Source organism: Periophthalmus magnuspinnatus, chromosome 4 (assembly GCF_009829125.3).
Source record: "Periophthalmus magnuspinnatus isolate fPerMag1 chromosome 4, fPerMag1.2.pri, whole genome shotgun sequence".
NCBI lineage: Eukaryota > Metazoa > Chordata > Actinopteri > Gobiiformes > Gobiidae > Periophthalmus > Periophthalmus magnuspinnatus.
The window spans coordinates 9,946,940-9,969,804 of record NC_047129.1 but is presented as its reverse complement, the minus strand read 5'-3'; the positions used below and the strand labels follow the sequence as shown (position 1 = coordinate 9,969,804).

The following is a 22,865-nucleotide window of genomic DNA, read 5'->3' as shown; positions in this document are numbered from 1 at the left end:
AATAAACAAAATTAAAAAAAATAGCTTTCCATTTATATTGTGCAATACATTTCACATTAAAATAATATAACTTATAGCTGTCCATGTTTATGTTGTTCGTAGACTGGTGACTGAATACTATTAATAGAAGCAGCATTTTACATTTCACTATATGTTAACATACATAGTTTTTTTAGTACATCACAGAATGTGTGTTGCTCATACTGTAGTGGTCCTTAAAGTTGTGCAGTCACAGAGGAGCTGCAAAAGTGAAGTAACCATCAGAAAAATGCTGCATTGTCTCCTCTGTTATCCTCCACTCGGGTCCTTTAAAGTGAAGTTAAGGCGCTGAGGCCAAAGACTGCAGTATGCCTGAGCCGGCGTTGGACCTCTCACGCAGCTGGGACTCTGGGGGCCTGTTAGCTGTCAGTGTTGCTCGATGCTGGTCTTGAGTTAAACACAGCTGTGCTATGAATTATCGTCGTGTAGAATCTAAAGAGGCGAGAGCAGATGTTTTATACTGGGACAATTAAACAAGGCAGTAATTTATATCCTCAACTGTAATAATATTAAGTGTTTTTTCATATCTACAACCTTTGTAGAAGCATGAAGGAGTGAAATACTATATTGAAGTTGGTTTATCAGCATTTACATTTAATTTTATTAAGTTTGTATGCATATAAATTAAAAGGACTCAATGTAAAATGGGTATCTGTCACAGTGCTTATGTGGTTTACTTTATATCACTTGCTGATGAACACAGTCTTTTTTAATTAAAATTGACTCAGTTTCTCACCTTGCTCAGAACTTGGTTTGTAATCAATGTAATACTTTCATGGATGTAAACAAAGACATTGTTTAGGAAACAGCCTGTGCTCTAAAAAGTGGGTAGCTGGAGAGAGAGATCATGAGGATATCAGGATAGCTTTGACTGATGATGATTGACTCCAAACTCACAAACATGGGCTGAGTTACTTTTGTGAAAGGGTCTACATGCCAAGAAACTGAACAGAAACTCATGTAGCAGACTCTTCATAACAGTACTTCATTTTGTTTGTTGTGGTAAAAAGAGAACATGGTAAAATCAATATATACTTTTCTGGCTCTTCTTTTAGGCCACTGAAGTCAAAACCACACATTTAACCTGATAACAAAATACAGACTGAAACTACACAGACGGTCTGTATGAGGGAATGTCTTTGTTTTGAAAAATCTTGACCACAAGGCTTAACAAAGCAAGGTCAGAAATTCAGCTCAAGGCAGCCATGTAAGAGCTCATTTGCCTGGTAACAGTGGTGCATGTTCCATTATGATATACTGTTTTTCCTTAGAATTTTCCCTAATTGACCTCCCTCAGTCTACACTGCTTGCAGTAATTTGCACATTGTGGTTTATGCCAGAAGCCCTTTCCTATGCTCCCCTCTCTATTTACCCAGGCTGAGGACTCACCTAAAACCAAGTTATAATGTATTAGTTAACAGACAAAGATGGTTCTTACCTACCTGGTTGCCTGTTTTATGAGACTTCTGGACCCACACTCTCCACTGGTCATACAGTTTGATGGACATGCCACTGCAGCCGTAGGCGTGTTTACGGACCCAGCCGAAAAACTGCTTGAGCTCTTTGCGCAGAGTGGCGTTCTGATCACCTGGTTTGGGGTCACAGGAGGTCGTGTACAGCCGATCTGGAGGAGAGAAGGGGGTTGCAAATGGGTGAAGGTGAGACAAAAGCATAACACAATACAGCCAAATTGTCTGTCTAGTTGGGATTATAAAAGATACTAAGCAGGAAAAATAAAACTTTCTGAATTGATGCATGAATAACACCTACACAGGAGTTTCAAACATATTAAAGATGAGAAGACTACTGAATGCAGTAAGTTCACCACACTGAACTGTCCAAGGCACACAACAGATCCTGATAATGACTTCCTCCCTGTGAGAGTAAATACCACATAACCCATGTAACTCATTATCTGCTGCTCTTGGTCACAAACCTGCTTCCACTCAGTCTTTATAGACCAGCTTAAGTTGCAGACAGACAAGCAGCTTTTTAACTTGATCAATGTTTGTTTTGTTACAAAAATCTAGCAAATGTCCTCACGGCTGCCTGCAGTTGCCTCTGATCCTCAGCTCTGAGATCTCTATCAAAGTATGATGCCTATTTTACCATGGTTCCTCTTGGGTCACATACGGTTTACATCTTTGGAGTCAGGATGTTAAAGCTCAGATAAGCACATTGTTTTCTGGTTTTAATTGCGTTGGAAATCTTCATTAGTAGAACAGAGGCACAAATTAAATGGTAAGAATGTTTCAAATGTTTGCAAAAGAAAACATTTCCAACATTGGTACTCACCATTATTGGGTGTGGAGGCAGCTGTTGGGTGGCTCCAGTCGCTCCAAATGCCTGGTTTTCTGGACCCATAGATACCCACAGGCCGGCACCGAACCTGCACAAAATACACTGTCCCAGGGTAGAGCCCCGCCAGGCGACATGATGTCTGGTTACCAATGTCATCCACAATCTGAGAGAGGAATAGGAATGGGATGAAAGTTAAATATTTAAATTGTATTACTTGGATTATTCGGGTAATTTTTGTCACAATCTGGATACTGGTACTGTAAACAAATCTTTGTGTTAAAAGGGACAAATAAATAAATAAATAAATAAATGAACAATGCAGGTTATCCCTCGAGGGTCCACTTTAATGTAATGTGGGTGCTCATTTTCATATTTACCTTGGAAGGATAGGTAACTACTATAGATTTATATTTACAGGCATGTCATCAAAACATTTCAGGTATTCAATGAGAAAAAATGTCCATGTTCATTTCAAAGGTATTATGTGTCAGACTTTATTGAACAATCACCAGCAGCAGATTTTGCAGAAAAAGCTTTTACTGAGATCACACAAAAGACTGAAGAAATGCATGAAGAGCAATTTCATTTGTGCTGCGCCTCAGATATTTCCGGTGCAGCCTCAGAAGTGTCATAACTACAGAGTGTGTGTGTGTGTGTGTGTGTGTGTGTGTGTGTATGTGTATTTAATGCTGTCCTTTGTGGTGGACTGTACCTTCCACTCAGAGCTGTCCTCCAGTCTGTAGCGGATCTGGTATTTGGCCTGAAACAGGATGTCCTTCAGGTCAGGGGGGCTGGCCCATCGGACCGTCAGCTGGTCATCCAGGTCTCCCACTCGACTCACCTGGACATTGGCCGGAGGGTCTGTGGTCACTGGACAAAGAGCACATGATTAAACTTGTGTAATCTATTCTATATTCTTACATAGGACAGAGTTTCACAATTTCTAATCATCAGCTATATTATCGGGTGTTTTAATCAAGAGTTCTGCAGCCATTCCTCTGTTGGTGGAAGAAAGAAGTCTTCTGCCATATTTGGTGTATAAAGCTCATTTCATTGTTGTAAAAAGCTGGCTAGCATTTTGAAAGTGTTTTGAATAAGACAACAATAAAAAAATGTTATACTGCTAAGCCCTATTGGGTATTTGAAATAATTTATTTCCAAAATAATATAGTATATGTAGTAAATAATTTATAAAACACTCATTGACTGATAGTATTAAACCATGTTTTGAGTAGCAAACTATTCAAAATATATGTTGAACATTGTATTAATTGTATTCTAGTTATATAATGTGCACAAGCTAAAATGAGTGGATTTTCTGCTTTTTAGGAGGGTTCTGACAGTATCCAGCTGGTAAACTGCAGACTACTGGCTTTCTAAAGGCTTAGTCAGTGGTTCCTGTTCAACCGCTCCTTCAGTCAGTGAAAAATATAACTTTTACCTTCTGCTAAAAAATCTGCACACACATCAGCACAGCCAGACAAAGGAAATATAAGGTGCCAAAAGAAATGAGAGAAGAAAGAGAACTATGAAAATGTCTTGTAAAAATACTTCCTGTTTGTACAACAAGGACATCCTTATGAATTACCCTGTGTTTTAAAAGAAGCCAATCTACTTACATGATAAGGGAGTACAGATGCTACTATTTGTTATTTATCTGCTGTAATAAAGAAATGCTACTTTTCCCTAAAAATTGCCTAATAAGCCTTTAGTGTTGTTATTACTCTTGCATTAAATGATTCATATTGTTTAGTGTTTAACAGCAGGAATTTCCTGTAGGCTGCACAAAAAAATAGCAAAAAAAACCCCCAAAAAACAGCAGCATTGTCTATGTTGTTAATTAGGGCTGAAACATTCATCAGATTATAATCAAACTGACATTCAGTCATTTCATATTTTCAGTGATATGCTTCGATTCTACAGCTAATCCTCTGTTAGTAGTTTTACTGTGTTAAGGATTCAGTTTCTCTTGTTAATAACCTTAAAGTAAATATTGGAAGCAATTTTCATGGCTTCATCAAGAGAGTAAACAATCAAATCGAACATCACCCAGCTTGGCTTTGTGCACAATGATTCTACAGTGTCACAGTTATAGTTATATTCCTATTAATTAAAAGCCCCTACAACATGCAACATCTGTTGTTATGTTAATCAGAGAAAATAACTGATTGCTTTTATGGTAGATATATCTTAATCTTTATATTAAATCTGTCTGCAATTGTCACAAGATGTTTGCCACATAACAATGAAAATACTTATTATAAATCAAATTTTAATTTAGTTTTCTCACCTACGTCCAGGATGTCCAGAGTGGTGATGTCGGAGATGGAGGAGCCGAGCTGATTGGCTGCTTCTACCCAAATCTCATACGGAGTGAAGAGGGCAGGGTTACGAGGGATGTAGCATGAATATCGCTGTTTGCCTGTTCTATAATTACCACACTCTTCTTCTCTCTCGTACCACCTGGACACAAGAAAAGATAAATCACTACCGAAGTCCTTATGTATTACATTACCTCTACTATGTACCAATATAGACTAAAATGATTGAAAACTGTGTCAGTGTGGTAGATACTAAACCAAATGTAGCATATTAGCTGTTAGTGTACCTGCATAGTGTTGGACGCGGTGATCCCGGTCTGGGCGCTCACCTCAGTTTGTACTTGAGGGTGTACTTGGTTTGGATGTGCGTCTCGCCCCTCCCCCCAGGGCTCCATTTGCAGCTCAGGTCTTTAGCGTTTCTGGACCAACATGTCAAATTCACTGGCTTTTCTGGGGGCACTGTTGGGGAAACAAGAATGAAAACAGCTTCACAACAACATGGCCAAAATATCTGCAAAAGATCCAAGCTTTCAGAAATATGTTTTTAATTTTGAACTGTTTTGAATTGTGAACCTCAATACCGTTTAAATATTTCTATATCAATGTATTTTTACAATATTACATATATTATAAAAAATCTGAGTAGTCCTATGTATTAAATTAATAAAAACTGTTAAAATGATGCACATATGGACTCTTTCAGCTAAAATGATTCATACCGTCATAAATGAATTACCACTGCTTAAACCTGCCTTGATCCTATAATATATAAAATATTATATATAAAAAATCTCTATTTGAGTTTCACAGAGTTCCTTCAAGCATCACACTGAGTGACTGAGGTTTGTTTCTTCTTCATATTAGATGTGGGCAATATTGCAAAATTAAAAACTCAGATGATATTATGACAGAAATGTGTTAAAACGTGCAATTAAAAATATTTATAAATTAACCAGAAAAGTGCAGAAATATCACTTCTTATCCATACCAAATTTGTTTTATTTTTATATTTTTAATGTATATTTTTGTAGCTTTTTCAAATATTTTTTATTCTAGACCATATACTCAACAATATACTAAAATTTTGCGGAGCTCCAAAACATCAGTTATGATATTAAAAATGTTTTGATATATTCCACACCTGTACTTCATATAACACTTACAGCCTACATAGAGACAGGACCCGGCCAGGATGTGCCCGTCTGCTCCGTGGCACATCAGGTTGTCTCCAGACTGCTGCCTGGAGCCGCTCAGGTTTTGGAGGGTGACGCTGAGAGTGTCGGGGCTGAGCACGCTGTAGGCACTGCTTGGCACACGTGCTCCATTCAGTGTCCAGTACAGAGAGCTGGCATGGAGGTTCACCGCTGCACTCAGGGTGCAGGTGGCTGTGAGAGAGGAGCCCATCAACAGCACAGGGTCCTGAGGGGAAATGACTGCAATGTCTGGTAACAAAGACACACATTAAAACCAAATTTATAATTACAAGTTTTGTCTATAAGTGTCTGTCCTTAAAATATCCATTTGCTCTTGATTTATTCTTATATAATTCCAATAATGCAGTTAAAATGGCATGCATCATTTGTGTGCTTTAATGCAGAAAAGACTTCACAGTTGTAAAAAATGTTAAATATTTCCAGAGAGAGTATGCATTTGTGCATTTGCCGTAGAGCTTAATTAAAGAGAATTTCAGTTACATTTGTGATTATTGTTCTAAATGATGACTAAAGATAGAATGTAAACATAAACTCTTAAGTGCATTCAATGCTTGAGTGGAAAAGTTGCTTACGGATTGTACCTTTCTACTTGTAGAGTATGTTTACAACAGTCTATTTCAGTGACATACATCACCTGCCTTGATATCATCAGTTTGTTCTCTTCACTCATGCCCCACCCTGTCTCTAAGTAGATCCTTGTGATTTCAGTTATGATTTAAATAATAATGATTTTTTTTTCTATAATCAACAAGCTCTTATTTGCAGCCAGCCTGCAGCAGAATCCTGTGCATATTTATGACCTTGTAATGAAGGGATTTATGATGGTCCAGGAGGATCCCCCAAAAGGTCAGTGCAGTCTGTCAGTTGTGTCTTTGAATGTTTTTCCATGCAGTGACCCGCCTTGGGTCTGTCCTGTCTGTTTGAGTTTATGATTGATGCTTTTGGGAACACTCTTAGTGTGTCCGAATGTTACCAGTGGACAGTTTCACACTTATACACAGGCTAATGTGTGAGGTTTATGATCTGTTTGCAGGTGGGCGCCAGCAAGTAATCTAACACATGCACCAAAACAGCTTAGAAGTGCCTTATGGATGAGAGATGTTATGCTCATGTTATAAAGGGCCATAATAATGTCTTAAGTATTGTGTGCATATAAGATAGAAGTTATATTTTCTTTAGTATCAGGAATAATTATGGTTTGTGAGTTTGCCTTCATGCAACATTACTAACAAATACTGTTCATTTTCATTTGCCTCATTAGTTAGAACATTTCAATGATTATCAGCCCTTGTTCACTCTCATTATCCTCCAGGAGCATGACAGCACATGTAATAACTGCTGCTACTGAAATATATTTTGGTATTGCAATGTACTGGTTGATGTTTGTTAGTCTTTGGCACTACTTCATAATAAATGGCTGCCATGTGTGTATTTTCCCCCTTTACATTGTGTAGACTATACCATCCTTAAGAAACTTTGTCCAACACAGGCCCTGAGGAGCACAGATACACACCTATGATAATTATTAAAGGTGCGGTGTTTTGACTTAGAAGAAGCCAAGGAAACTTTTGTGGTTTCTTTGATCAACAAGAGACAGAAATAATGATTAATGTGAGATGTATTGATAAGAGACGTTTGGAAGATCTTGCTCTAAAGTGGATCATGGCATTAATGTTGACATTGAAAAAGTGCAAAAACTGAACATGGGCTACATAAAAATAAAAATAAAAACTTCATAAAACAGTAGGCTACTTACGTGTCGAGCAGAGTAACCCATGTGGAGCGAGTAGGAGGAGAAAGTAGTAGCAAAGCATGATAAAGTTACGCTCTAGTTTTCGCCTGTCCCGTACGATTGTAGTCCTGCGCGAGGAAGGGGGATCCAGAGAGAGACGCAGCGGCACTTCCTGTTTTCAGATCACATTTGCTCCGTGAAGAAAATTGGGAGTCCCGAAGCTAAAAGCAGGCTGTACTTTGTGGAAACTGGAGAAGTTACGGGTCCATTTAAACTCCCAAAGTGGTTGTGCGGCAGACCCAGCGCTCAGGTTAATGCTGCTTGCTCCTCCCTTGTTTTCTCTCTCAGTCTCTAGTGATTAGTGCTCAATACTGTCCCTCCCAGACACACTCCCACAACACGCACATATAGGCAAATAATGGCTCAGTGTAGGTACCAAAATATATCATAAACTGGTGAACACAAAAGACTCATGAAAGGACAGGCTGTTATTTGTCTATAGTCTCAAGGTGTCTATGGTCCAGAGACCCTAAAGCCAAAACTAATGGGATATCCTTGATTTACAGTAACATTTCCTATTACAAAGATACAAGCCAAAGGGAAAAGTCCTCTTAAATAGCCTATTGTACATTATTAGTGCCTATGTTGACCCTATGTTTCTGTTCTGAGGCGCATTTTAATGATATTACCCTGTACTTTAATCACTGGCAGGGACAGTGCACCGCAGTGGAGGCTCATTTGCAGTTGTGTGCTTTTGGAGGGGCAGCGTGCGTGATGATGTTGGTGACGCCACGGCCCGCCGCTCATCAGTGGCACGAGCAGGAGGCAAGCTGAGGCAGCAGCAGCATCCGCAGCAGCAGCGCCAGAGCCGCCACAAAGGGAGCTCAGTGTTGCTACGATCTCGACTCTCGGCGCTTCTCTCCTCGGCTTTGGGCTCCTTTTAGGCTGAAACATGCGCTGTTTCTCGGCACTGCTCTCCGTGCTCCTCGCTGCTCTCGCAGCTGAGTCCTCGGATCTTTTTGACAACCAACTCGGCGACATCAATTACTGCAAAAAGCAATGCCAGCTGACCATCAAAAACAAAAGCCCTGCTAAAGTAAGTTATTCCTGTTCCTTCCTGGCTATAGCGTAGCCTCACTGCAGAGAGCGCATAACCAGCACCCTCTACAACTGCATCTCATCCTCTTAGCCTATAGGCCATATTAGGCGGACTATATCGTGAACAAAACATTATAGGCTGCAATATGTAGGGCGTTTCCACATTATAGACTTTATTTATTCACATGGGCCTACTTCATCTGTGTACATAATGTGCGTAATAACGGTGCATCTGCAGCCTCCCGTCTGTCTCCGCATTTTAGGGATGCTAGAACACACAGGCCGTAAATGGATGCAGATTATTTTCGTGTTCACCTATAACATGGTACGCTTAGTTAGTAGTCTTGACTTCAGTACTACACAAATTCTTGTTATTATGATATTCATTACACCCTGGACCAAGCCCTTAATGAGCTTTGAGACATCACTTTTGAGAAATAAAACGCATTAAGGTTTTGTTTTTGTTTTTTCATTGCACAAGGCCATAGCATGGTCTCAATAAGGTTTTGATACATCTTGTCATTTCTGAGGCTTCAGGTGTGGTTCAGACATCTTGCAGAAGCAGAAGCTGCATAGGCCCTGTCACCTGCTGTTTCACACTGGAGTTACGCTGGGACAGAAATAGATGGTCTGTCAAATGTCAAACACAAAGGGTGCAATTTTTGGATTTGGGTTAATTATGAGTTTTGGCCCTTTGTTTATAAAGAAGAAAACCGCGGTGAAGATGTTGACAGCCACAATTATGAACCCTTCACGGTCGAGAATTTCTTTGTCTAGTCTATTTCTAAAACAACCACCAGAGGGTGCAATTTCTTCACATTGCAAGTGAAGAAATGGGACATGGTCATTGGAGAAATTGTAGTAATATAGCCTACTTTTTTTCGTGGGTGGAAATTTGAATCCATTGTGTGAGTGTGTAAAGCGTAAATCCTGTAAATTATAACCTGTCCAACTCCAAAACATCCCAAACACAATTTGTAACTATCCCCTGTCTATCCTCTGTAACTCTCCTCTGTCCATCCAAAATCCCAGAGGACATGTCTAATGCCCCATCCCCTGTCCTGTTTGTTCCTCTGTGTGGTGTGATTGGATGCTGTAGGACTCCATAATGAACGCCTGTCACCGTGGATGTCGTCTCTACTCCATCTGCCAGTTCGTCAATGGCAACGCTGGCTTCAATACCAGCAAGGAGGAGTGTCAGGGAGGTGAGTTTGTTCAGTTTTCTGTTCATCTGTTTTAGTGAACATGAGGGGTGAAACAGTGAAACAGCTTCTAAGTTTCCACAAATTTAGTTTTAACCTACAATTATTTATTTTCTCAGTATTTTCTATACATACCCACTGGTTTGCAAACAAACTGAAACCTTTTACTCTTTGTTCTTGCTGCTGTCAGTGAAGGTGGCAGACTCAGGAAGTATTTTCTGGCAGTTCCGTGTGTTGGACTGCTGAATTGGAAATCAATGATGTGATTTGCTATCCAGACAGCAGATGCCTCATTGCCCCCTGTTTCTCAAGTGCTAACGCCTTGTAAATCACATTTGCAGGAGCAGTCTATATTTTTATATCTATCACATACAAAGCTTGTCCTGCATACGCCTTTTGCTATGTAACCTCCTCTCATACATTATTATGCATTATCTGTCTTATTTACATAGTTTGCTTGTGTCTCCTCTGCAGCGTGTCAGGAGGCGTACATGAAGCTTCTGGAGCAGGAGGCCTGCACCACCGGCTGTTCCAGTCAGCCTTCTGAACCAGAGATCCAGAGGAGAAAGGTGAAGGACACTCTCAGAGACATGCAATACAAGGAAACATATTTAACAGTGATACTATGAATATATCACTTCAAAACCACAATAAAAAAGAAGAAAAGTATTGCTTGCTTCAGCAACAACAGTGTTGTGATTTTTCTTTTAAATTTGAGTGTACGATTGATCACAAACTATCTTTTGAATCTCTGTGTTTTGTATGAAAATATGTAAAAAATACATTATATATTTACCTAAGTACACTTAGTCAGCCCACAGATAAATTAATTTGACTTCAACTGTCCTACTCCCCACAGTTGAAGGCCATGACCCTGCGCCCCAAGGCTCCCTCGGTGATGGAGGCTGTATCCAGTTGGTGTAACGACATTGTCAGCTCGGCCCAAAGCTTCATCTCCTCCACCTGGACCTTCTACCTGCAGGCAGACGATGGCAAAGTCGTGGTGTTCCAGGTATGATATTGGTTTGCTTGTCCACATTCTGTATATAGTCCACTGTCATATGGATGACTTCAGTCATAAGTAATCCTATGCCTCTGAAGTATGGCTGTTGTCATCATCTCACAGGCTTAGACGCTGAAGGTTGAGTGAACAATTAACACAATACAGCAAAATGGTCAGTAAAACATAATTTTGCTCTAGACTTGATTAGGTTATTAATGTTTGTGTGGACCTATTTTTTAGGACATTTTCTTGTATATCAGTAGTTCAAATTTTTTTATTGCAATATTTAAAATTAACAGTTTATTCAAAGACTAAGCTTGAACAATTTAATATCTTGTTTCCAAGTAAGTATTGGCATTTGTCAATCAACAATCAACTGTCTAACTACTCGCTCTCCTTTATCCTGTTTTTCAAAAACAAAACCAGACGTGTTTTAAGTGTCAGCGTTTTTTTCCTGTTTGCATTACGTGACTATTTGGTAAATTTTGCTTCATAATTAAAGGCCTCTATGTAAAATTATAGTCTTTGTGCACTGTAGCCCATACAAAAGGCCCTGCTGTCGACAAGAACACTGCATATGTATGCTGAGATTTATTACAAGATATAAACAGCAGCATTCAGGTTAGGAAAGCTCAGATGCCGCTGAACATGAAATTACTAACATTTCGGTTCAAGTAATAGACGGGTGCTCTTTTTAGCAGCGATAGGCAGACTGAGGCAGAGAAGGAGGGTGCAGTAATGTGAGTTTATTGGTTACCGCTACTAACTTCTCTATTAAAATCTATCAACACCAATATATAAACAATGAAATTTGCTTCATATTTTAAGGTAACTGAGGTAACTGGCTGTAAAATCAAGAACTATACAGCAAAATATGACCACGATAAGCTTAATAAACAAGTATAAGTATATTTTATATCCATTTGATATCATTTCATACAAAAATACAGTATTCTGCACTGCACTATTCTTTTGGTTTTGTATATTGAGGGACAACTGTAAACCTTTATATTCAAGTCTCATACTGTAGGTTTGGAGACAGCAGTAAATTATAGAGGGTTATTACGATGCATCACTTTGTTTGTTTCCAAAATACAATATTATTTCTACATCCTTATTCATTATTTTCAAGGTCACACATGTCACCCCCTTTCCTAATGAATATCATTAATGGGCTGAGACGGCAGGTGCTTGTTATGGCAGGTTTTCATTATCAGGATTCAGCTCTAGTCCAATAAAATGATACAAATAATAACCGATCTATAATAGGCATTCAGAATTAATTTGAGCTCATGAATGAGACTGAGTAACAATGTGGACAAAGGTCACTTGATTAAATACTTCCTTGGCAGTGAGCTGTGGTGTGTTGAGCTCATTATATTTGCTATAACAGTGTACAAGTTAGTCTCTCCAACCCATTTCATCTTGCATTTGTCAATCTGGCAGAGTGGATTTGAAAGGAACAAAATGAATGAGTATGCGAACAGACGAGAACCAGAACAAAACGCTCTGGTAGTGATTTGTCAGATTTTGGAAAAGGAGTGTGAAAGCGACTTATAAATGAGACGTCATGTTTTCTCACCTCTGGAGAGTCAATGTGCTGCACCCACATGTGACGCACTTCAGGGCTGTAAGATGTTTCGCACATGCACAAAACATCATGACAGTGATATGTTTGAGGTAAACAGACCCCTGAATATTTAGACAAATGAAATACTTTCATCCATCTTTTCTCTCTGATGTTATTCCTAACACGAGCTGTCCCTCTGATGCACTCATCCCTAATCCTATATCCATCAATGCCACTGTCAAACAGAAACTCCAAAACATTAAGTCCTGTTACTGGCACTCTTTTTAAACCATTTCCTACAGGTTTAAAGTTATAATTTTTCTGTTTTGGGGTTTTGTTTTTCTTTTTTTTTTTACTTTCTACAGTATTTTTACCATGAACAGCATGAAATGGGCATTAAAGTAGAGGAAGACATTCAGCATGTGCACTTGAGATCAAACCCCTTGACCATAGATTAGCACAGTACTTCTATTTAATTTTCATCTGCAAACAGTAGAAGGTATAATTTGCAACCTTCAATTGGCTTCAGACCTACTTCATTGTAAAGCTTTATATTTTTGTGAGCCAGGTGCTAATATTGCTGTAACTTTAACCTTTATGTAGGCTTGGGTCTAGCACAACGTAGGCCCACTATATTGGAATAAAAGCACAAACTGGTAACATAGTTTGAATTGCTTCCTCGACCCATTTTAGCATTTCTGAACTGCATAAACCCTCCTCCGCTCTAAAGCAGAGCACCTTTTACATCCCCTTTGGTAATGCTTAGCAGATGCAGCCCGGACTTCACTCGTTCTGATGGTTAGATCCCGTCAGGGTTCAGCCAATCAGAAGCCTCCCCCTAACATGTGCCCTCTTCCCCAAAGCCTTCACACTGGAGTGGCATCTGGTTTCAATGCAGCCTGTCAGAAAACATTGCACACTAGGGGTAATAAAGGCTGTTGTGAAATAACTTTTTCAATTATGAAGGTTTGTAGAATTTGAAATGGGAATTGGGCCATTTACATCTCCTTTGTACCTTACTCCAGAAATTGTTTTTCATCATTACTAGCAAAAGGTAAATGCCCATATAAGACAGAGGGTGTAGTGTTGACCGACTCTTGTAATGTCTCATGTTGTATACATGGGTGTTGTTGAGAACAGAGGGACCACTGCTATGAGGGTCGCTACTGTAGTGAAGGAAGGAGGCATCAGTGGGAAATCCAAATTCTCTTTTAATGAGTCCTTGTTGGAAACAGTGAGCTGTGGAGAGCAGAACAACTGTCCCATTTTAAAACAATGTATTTTGTGCTAAACATCAACAAAAAAATAGATTTTTAATCCTTAATCAATCATGTTAATCAAACATGTTCACCAAAGTTACATATGGTGTAATAACTGAGTGGTGTAGTATTCTTCAGTGTACAACATATACTTTGTACAGAAAAATGGTATTGCTCTTTTCCATTTTTCACTCATTTTATTTATTTTTTTATTTATTTAACTTTTATTTAACCAGGAAAGTCAAGTCCCATTGAGATTAAAAATCTCTTTTTCAAGGGAGTCCTGGCCGAGCGGACTCATGTTAGTTGATTTATTATTATTGTTGATGTTTCTCTTCAGAGTCAGCCTGAGATGGAGTACACGGTCCCTGAACTACAGGCCCCTCGCTCCAATGTGGCAGACAAACCATGGCCCCAGGTCCACTCTCACACCCAGAGACCCCACGGTGAGAGCACAAACTCTCCCACTGAATAATATGTATGTTTTATGAGGGTTTTGAGAACAAACTAAATGTTTTGGGACAGGTCTGAGAGGACATGGAGAGAAAGGAGTGCCTAAAGCAGGAGGAAAAGGGAAGCATCAAGTGCAGCACTCAGAGGACCCAGCTGCTGAGCATGACTTCCTTGGATGCATGTCGAGGTATGCTGCACAAAACTGCTTTAAATACAGCTGAAAATTTAAGCACTGTATTTAGGGTAATCCTCTTGTATATTTTTGCTATATTAGGCAGATTTCCTAGTTTGTGATTTTGTGTCCACTGACAATAGTAGTGAACTCCTTGATTCTTTCTGATTCTGATATACGTTTTGTTTTGTAGGCGCTCAGGTCTCCCTCGCTGGATCTTAGCCGCGTGTCTCTTCCTGTCCATCATGGTGATGCTGTGGCTGAGCTGTGCCAGTCTGGTCACTGCACCGGAGCAGCACATCAAAACTCAGGTGAGAAAAGACTTGGACTTTTTAGCCACTTCACATTCTTACTCTTAAATGATTATATGCTTTTTGAATGTGTTTTTATAACTCCATAGGATAATTTCTTTGTGTTTTTTTCTGTTTGTGTAGTTGAGCATCAATGGAGATAAGGAGTTTCTGGACAATACCCAGAAAGTCAACCCTTTCCACCTGAGCCCGATGATTGCAGTTACAATGAAACAATCAGAGGAGAGCCAGGAGGCTGGCCCTCTGCCAGTCAAAGTGGATCTCAACAAAACTTGCATTTAGATAACCTTATTATTTATTGGAGTATGATTTTTGAAAAGGCATCAATGTGTCTTTTTGTTGCCTCTATGATAAGAGGTTTCCGCTGTCATTGGGAATTTTACTTACTGCAATTCATTCTTCTGTCATTTTCTTGTACAGTCATGATTATTTTAACTTATTGATAACTCTGAATTTATCACTCAAACACCAGAGACAAGCAGAAAATATAATTCACAGCTGTGCATTTTACTATCATCTTTCATATGCTGTGTAAACAATGTCTGACAAATGAAGAACTACACTACAATTAATTAATAGCCTTAGGAAAGAAAAAAGGTGGGTGGTAGACAAGATAAATTACAGGTAAAGTGAGAGAAATACCTTTGAGAGCACTCTTAGGAGCTTTATGGTCTGTTTACATAATCAGATTTGTGAGCACTTTTATCTTTTATCTTTTTATCTTCTAATATCAAGTCTCTTAAGGATAGGATAGATAGAATTATAATTCCCTCTAAGCTCTTCCCCTCTGGAGTAGCCTTTGTTAACATTGGCCCTGGGTGTGGATACATTTTCATATTGATTTGGGATTACACCTGACGTCCCCCTAATGCACCTATCTTGTCTTGGGACTGGCACAGAGAGTACACTGGAATTTCCTCATTTTGTTGGATGGCATCTTATTATTCCATTTTTATTTTTATTTTTTTTGGATATAGCACAAATATCTGAAAGTCTTTGAATAATCCATTTGCTCAAATGCATATTTATTTTCTACTGTATTTATTGAGAATCGCAGAGTTAGTGTTATCAAAGTGCCATGTACAGTTACACCATCAGACAAATGCATTAAGTTGGCATGTACAGTGAGGACATGGAAGATTGCACCTATTACTGTTATAATGGGTATTCTCATAACATAAAAATGCTATTATATCACTTATACCAGAGTTCTTAGTTGTTCAATGTGCTTTCTGATAGCCTTTGTATGTCCTAGGGCACATACTGAAGGATAACCTCTGTAACAACATTGAACTGCCATAACATTGGGACCACTGAAGCATACAGTTAAACACAAATGGTGTGTGGCAAGCATTACGAACTGAGCATTGATGACAAAGGGAACATTTTGGTGGTGCCAAGCATCTCCAAAATATTGTGGGGTGTTCCTGGTATGTAGTGGTCAGTATCTACCAGCACTCTAACATACGGTGCATATGGGGGGCAGAATATCAGTGGTCACAATGTTGTGGTATCGGTTAGTGTACACTGTATGTATTGCAAAGCTTTTGACATAGACTTTTTATGGGGCAGAGTTACACAGTCTTACTATAGACAGATTTTTTTCAGTGCTTTCGATGTCCTGTATAACGCTCTCTTTTAGCCCCGGCTGTGTAGACAATAATAAACCGTGCATGCGAGTGATGCTTTGGTAGTTAAACTTTCGCCCCATGCCAGTACAACTCGACTCTGCTGTAGAATTGTGATTCTTTTGTGTTACTATTAACTGTAGCCATTGAATAGAATGTGTAATATTGAATGACTATGATTAACAAAAAGGACATTCAGTTATATTCAGTGTCTACTCTGGATGGAACAATGTAGAAGGATTTGAACTAAAAATCTGTATGCTTTCTTTTTACTAGTCTGTTCCTTTTCAACAAGACAATGCTTACAACATCACAAATAAAGTGTTTTCATTGTAAATAAAGGAACAACTCCAGCTTTGTTATAGCTGTGTTGAATTACTGCAGATATCACAATGATCATGATAGTACTCAATGTATTCTTTCATTTAGTCCTGATTTACAATCACCATGTCACTCTTGTTTTTACAGTGTGAGGTGTAAAGCAGCTGAACAAAAATCCAAGTGCGAATGCCAACAAAATAGCCTATATTTTAGTTCAAATATAATTAAGTTCAAACATTCTAGAAGAATAGGTTGAAAAAAAGGCATTTTACTCTTTGGGCATAGTCACTGAGAGCATCTGTAATGACGACTAAGGCCCACTTGGTGGCCCTAGAGTAACTTCCATTGGATAATGCTGACAGACCGCTCTCACATCTGCTGTTAATGCAAGTTTACCATGAAAAATTCCCCCATCCTCATGCAGTTTTCTTAATTGAGAAGCAGGATGCATTTGAAGGAGGCTATCTGCGAAATGACAGATAAAAGACAATTAAATTATACAGGCAAAAAAACCCACAAATCTCTTCACCATCGCAGAGAAACAGCAGGGTAGAGGACGAGGTCTGGCCCAGTTTTATTTGACAGACAAACTCCAAAAGTCAGATCTACCCTGCAATAAAGTGTCTAATTAACATACACAGTACATACATGAAGGATGAAAGTGAGAGATCCTTCAGTGACAGTGAAAGACAGGATATACTACTCTTAAGACACATGTCTAAAGCAGTGACTCAAGTAAACTATGAGTAAAGGGCCTCTAACATAGTGACAAGAGACAAGTCGTATAACCATTCTGGTTATAAGACTTAAGGTATATTACACGAGATGCCACTGGTTCTGTGACGAGGCTATAGACTTTATCATAATTGGCCAAAACAATGTATCAAACAATGGAAATCTGTGAATTCCAGATATTAACAACCTAGGCTTGTTGCAGTATCCAGATGAAGTGGCTGTCCTTTATATTGCCCAAAGGGGGCGCTATGGATTCAGTCTGAAGCGCTGGTGGCCCCATTATTACAATTTAATGGTTTATGTGAGTGAGGAGGCAATGTTCCCCTCTCTCTGCCTCCCTCCCCTCTGAAAGCGTGTGCTGCTCTTATCTAGCCAGACCTGCTGCAGGAGCCAACCTGCAGTGCATTAAACAAGCCACCACCTCAGACGCACGCGCACGCACGTAAATGCACGCAGAGAGGAGCGCGTGTCACTGTGGAAATGAGCAGAATAATGAGAGAGGAGAGAGGCCGAAGTAAAGGAGGAGTAGAGTTCATCAGGGAATTGATTGGACAGTCTATTGCACTACTGTAAATTTGTGAATAATTTATCTCGGCTACACTCAAGAAATTATAAAAATGCATCTCGCTCAATTAGTGCACTGCTCATATAGACACCGCATCAGAAATCTAAATCGAAGTAAGTAAGAATCAGATTTATTCTTATCTAGAAGTGACACAAAAGTTTGTCAGAGACACGCAGTGAGGGGCATGTCTATCAGAGCTTTACAAAGTTTAGGTCCTTCAATCATTTGGACGTCAGAACGTTTGAAAATGGTGACAGTAGTATAACATCAGGCATTTTCTGCAAAAAGTTAGTAATAAATATTTATATAAACATGCTCCATAGATTATGTATATCATAAAACAGTTTAAGAAATACAGCTAAATTAAATTTGTGCAAATACTGCGTAATTACGCAGAATTAAAACTGAGGTGCGCAAACGTTTGGCTGTGAGGAGAAAAAGGTTTGAATAACTCGCTTTTTCATTGTATCTTTATTTTCGGTGTATATTTTGTGATCAGTCGGAGATGTATATTTTAGTCTAGTCTAAACCTGTGCGTTTTCAGCGGAGTGCCTCATTTGTGATGAGGAAAGTGACATGGTCAAACCTCTTTGGGCATCAACGGAGCTTTAGCCAGACATAAACTCATCACAACACATAAAAGTGAAAACACAAACATATTAGACTAATCCATAGACCAGAAAGCTGTAGGAACTTTATTTCTCGACATCTGTCGTGAACATCGTTACGCACAGACAAGATGGCAATTCAGAAACGTCAAATCAAGATTCCGGGCACACGTTGTCTCTGAGTGGCCGTAACCGCCACGCACGTACACATGGAGAGACAGACATGTACATACTGCACGGATGCTACCAGGACTATTAAACTCCAAGCTGCTCGACACGCCACTCTCCCCAAACTAAGCGCGCAGGCATGAGCAGGCGGTTTCAAGCTGCCCTCTCTGTGAATTGATTCTACTATGAGCCTACACGAACCTGTGCTCTGAGAGGCGGGGGTGAGCACTGCAAAACAACCGGTCCAGACCGGTCCAGAAAGCGAACAGAACACGAGAAAACTGTGAGAGTCTGCAGATCCTAAACAACACAGTGTGTGTCTGAAACGAGGATATCAGCGAGAGTAAGATCTGAGGACTTTGGGCCCTCTACTTTTAGTTCACCCCCGCGGAGCAAAATGGAACATTCCACAATTTATTCCAGGGAAAGACTGACAGTTTTTTGGGTCATGAAGCAGCTCTTCAAGTCAGTAGCCACTACCCCCTCCGCTGGAATAAGAAATTAGTCCATTTTAAAGTAAATAACTAAAGCCTCTGGCTGATAAGACGGAATTATAGAATGGTGTGCAGGCTCAATTTGACAGAGCGAGAAAGCCTCAAAACAGTTAAATCATATAAATATGATCCCTCCCACCTCCCAACACCTAAACTCCATCACAATATTAAATACACTGGCCTTATCAGCAGGAGAAGATGGGACTACATTTTAGAAACATGTAGGGCCTACATGCACTAGGCATACATGTCCGGCTCTTCTTTACACTAGTCGTGTATACTGTCACAAAGTATACATGACAAAGTTATTTATTTAGTTAATTTTAAGTCAATTGAAGGCTATCAAGGTGAAAAATCACATTCTATGAGCAACTGCTATTTGTCTGTTTGTGTAATATTAATAACATCATAATATTTATTCAGTGAAAGTTGGTGGCACCAGTTACATGACAGTTTAATATCTGAGAGTTGTACAAATATCTTGCTCTTTAGCACATTACACCTCTAATATTACATTAACACATTTATTGAGTGGAGTCTTTGTTTGCCTTAGTTAAGTCCCTTATCGTTTGACCTTTTCACAGCAGGTATTTCTCTGCAAAATTAATTCTTCCTGCTTTAAACAAATAGGCTACAATCCAACACTTTGAATAACTTTAACACACCACACAGGTTTTAGTAAGTGTGAGTTTAGAGCACTGTGCCAGCGTACATTCAAGTATATGAGCCATACATGCTGGAGATATATGTGCAGCTCTGATTGCCATCTGGTGTGGCTAAGATATGCTTCATAAATTTTAGTGTGGGAAAGAATTATTTAGTAAGTGTGTTCGTTGAATATAATGTAAACTTCACTTGACTGCTTTCAGACATATTAGTGATTTCATTAAGGTTATATTAAAAGCCAATTGACCTGTATGTACCAAACAGCTACCATTACTGTCGTAGCCTTTTTCTGTATGCATGGAACAGATGGTGTATGATGTCCATATGGGGAGTTTCAACATGCTAATCAGCTATTTCTTCCCAAAACAAATATGGCATTTGCTCAGAGAAATCTGTAGAGAAACAGTGAAATCTACCTGAGAGTGACAATGCATGTTTAATGTGTATTTGTTGAGTACAGGTGGTTGCGAGGGCTTTAGGGCCTATACGCCATTGCATGTTTGTTATGGTTTAGTAACTTTAATGCTTTTCCTCCATTTTGCCATCTTTGGCATTTTTGCACAGTCTATAACTGAGACGAACATCTTTGCCTTTAGTAAAATATTGTCATTTGTAAATTGATTCAATTGTTGACCCTGCACTAACCCTTTGAGTCATGTTGGTTCCACTGAATTAAACATTACTGTTTTATATTATCATTCTTTTATTTATATACCCAAATATCTTCCATCTACATGTATGTTTCCTTTACTATTGCACTCATACAGATTTGCTTTATTTCTCACTTCTATGGTTAAGTGTATAATATCATGTGAGACAGGGTGGGCAATTATTTTTTTTCCTGAGGGCCATATTCCAATCCATGCATGTAGCTGCTCATAAGCACATTTCTGTAAAATATACGCTGATGTAATCTATCACTACACTATGATAATTATTATCAAAAACTTGCAGGGGGCACATTAAAACAGGCCAAGGATCGGATATGGGCCATGGGCGGAAACATTTTCTTCCTCTATTTTTCAACTGAACTCTACTTTCTTCATCTTCTTGACAATTCATATGGCAACTCTCCATCCTATCTATCTATCTATCTATCTATCTATCTATCTATCTATCTATCTATCTATCTATCTATCTATCTATCTATCTATCTATCTATCTATCTATCTATCTATCTATCTATCTATCTATCTATCTATCTATCTATCTATCTATCTATCTATCTCTCCCTCTCTATGCCTCTCTCTTGTCTCTCTGTTGCTTTCCCTATCTAGCTCTCTCTATTGCTCTCTCTCATGCCCCTCTTCTCTCTCTCATCTCTCTCCCTCTCTCCCCCTGTCTCTCTGTCTCCCTCTACCCCGTCTCTCTCTCTCTCTTCCCTCTCTGCCCGTGTCTCTCACTCTTTCTCCCTCTCTCTCCCTCTCTCCCCTTCTGTTCTCTCTCTCTCCCTCTCTCCCCCTGTCTCTCTCTCTGTCTCCCTCTCTCCCCTTCTGTTCTCTCTCTTCCTCTCTCCCCTTCTGTTCTCTCCCTCCCTCCCTCCCCCATCTCCCTCCCTCTCTCCTCCTCTCTCTCCCTCTCTCCCCCTGTCTCTCGCTCCCTCCCCCTGTCTCTCTCTCCCTCTCTCCTCCAGTCTCTCTCTCCCTCCTCCTGTCTCTCTCTCCCTCCCTCCTCCTGTCTCCCTCTCTCTCTCCCCCTGTCTCTCTCTCCCTGTCTCCTCCAGTCTCTCTCTCCCTTCTCCTGTCTCTCTTTCCCTCCATCCTCCTGTCTCCCTCTCTCCCTCCCTCTGTCTCCCTCTTCCTCCCTCCCCCGTTCTCCCTCTCTCCCCTGTCTCTCTCTCCCTCTTTCCTCCAGTCTCTCTCTCCCTCCCCCAGTCTCCCTCTTCCTCCCTCCCTCTGTCTCCCTCTTCCTCCCTCCCCGTTCTCCCTCTCTCCCCCTGTCTCTCTCCCTCTTTCCTCCAGTCTCTCCCTCCCTCCCTCCCTCCCTCCCTCCCCCTCTTCCTCCCTCCCCATGTCTCTCTCTCCCTCTTTCCTCCAGTCTCTCTCTTCCTCCCCCTGTCTCCCTCTTCCTCCCTCCCCCGTTCTCTCTCTCTCCCCCTGTCTCTCTCTCCCTCTTTCCTCCAGTCTCTCTCTCCCTCCCCCAGTCTCCCTCTTCCTCCCTCCCCCTGTCTCTCTCTCCCTCTTTCCTCCACTCTCTCTCTCCCTCCCCCGTTCTCCCTCTTCCTCCCTCCCCCTATCTCCGTCTCTCCCCCTGTCTCTCTCTCCCTCCCTCCCTCTCTCCCCCTGTCTCCCTCTTCCTTACCCTCTGTTTCCATCTCTCCCGTCTCTCTCTCTCTCCCTCCGTCCCTCCACTTGTCTCTCTCTCCCTCTCTCCTCCTGTCTCTCTCTCTCTCCCTCCGTCCCTCCCCTTGTCTCTCTCTCCCTCTCTCCTCCTGTCTCTCTCTTTCTCCCTCCCCCTGTCTCCCTCTCCCTCCCTTCCCCTGTCTCTCCCTCCCTCCCTCCCCCTGTCTCTCTCTCCCTCTTTCCTCCAGTCTCTCTCTCCCTCCCCCTGTCTCCCTCCCCCTGTCTCCCTCTTCCTCCCTCTCCCGTCTCTCTCTTCCTCCCTCCCACTGTCTCTCTCTCCCTCCCTCTGTCTCCCTCTTCCTCCCTCCCCGTTCTCCCTCTCTCCCCCTGTCTCTCTCCCTCTTTCCTCCAGTCTCTCCCTCCCTCCCTCCCTCCCTCCCTCCCCCTGTCTCCCTCTTCCTCCCTCCCCATGTCTCTCTCTCCCTCTTTCCTCCAGTCTCTCTCTTCCTCCCCCTGTCTCCCTCTTCCTCCCTCCCCCGTTCTCTCTCTCTCCCCCTGTCTCTCTCTCCCTCTTTCCTCCAGTCTCTCTCTCCCTCCCATTGTCTCCCTCTCTCTCCCTCCCCCTGTCTCCCTCTCCCTCCCTCCCTCCCCCGGTCTCCCTCTCTCCCCCTGTCTCCCTCTCCCTCCCTCCCCCTGTCTCCCTCTCTCCCCCTGTCTCTCCCT

The 22,865-nt window shown here is 40.7% G+C and overlaps 2 protein-coding genes across 4 annotated transcripts; one reads left to right on the top strand and one right to left on the bottom strand.

Annotated features, from left to right (window-relative positions):
* Nucleotides 1-45: 45 nt before the first annotated feature.
* Nucleotides 46-7,927, bottom strand: crlf1b (cytokine receptor-like factor 1b). 3 transcript variants are annotated; one of them, XM_055221504.1, is made up of 8 exons: nt 7,632-7,927; nt 5,825-6,103; nt 4,991-5,120; nt 4,631-4,803; nt 3,053-3,210; nt 2,335-2,503; nt 1,478-1,663; nt 46-471 (listed from the first exon to the last, which is right to left on the bottom strand). In XM_055221504.1, the coding sequence occupies exons 1-8, from the start codon at nt 7,687-7,689 to the stop codon at nt 455-457; spliced, it is 1,170 nt and encodes a 389-aa protein (XP_055077479.1). In that variant the 5' UTR covers nt 7,690-7,927; the 3' UTR covers nt 46-454. The 3 variants fall into 3 exon arrangements, with proteins under 3 accessions (XP_055077479.1, XP_033820960.1, XP_055077478.1); XM_033965069.2 differs by having other exon boundaries at nt 48-471; nt 1,482-1,663; XM_055221503.1 differs by lacking the exon at nt 46-471 and adding an exon at nt 688-849.
* Nucleotides 7,928-8,381: 454 nt separating this feature from the next.
* On the top strand, nt 8,382-16,661 carry tmem59l (transmembrane protein 59-like). The gene is made up of 8 exons (XM_055221239.1): nt 8,382-8,703; nt 9,805-9,910; nt 10,382-10,476; nt 10,767-10,919; nt 14,080-14,185; nt 14,265-14,379; nt 14,558-14,675; nt 14,799-16,661. The coding sequence occupies exons 1-8, from the start codon at nt 8,560-8,562 to the stop codon at nt 14,955-14,957; spliced, it is 996 nt and encodes a 331-aa protein (XP_055077214.1). The 5' UTR covers nt 8,382-8,559; the 3' UTR covers nt 14,958-16,661.
* The last annotated feature ends 6,204 nt before the right edge of the window (nt 16,662-22,865 follow it).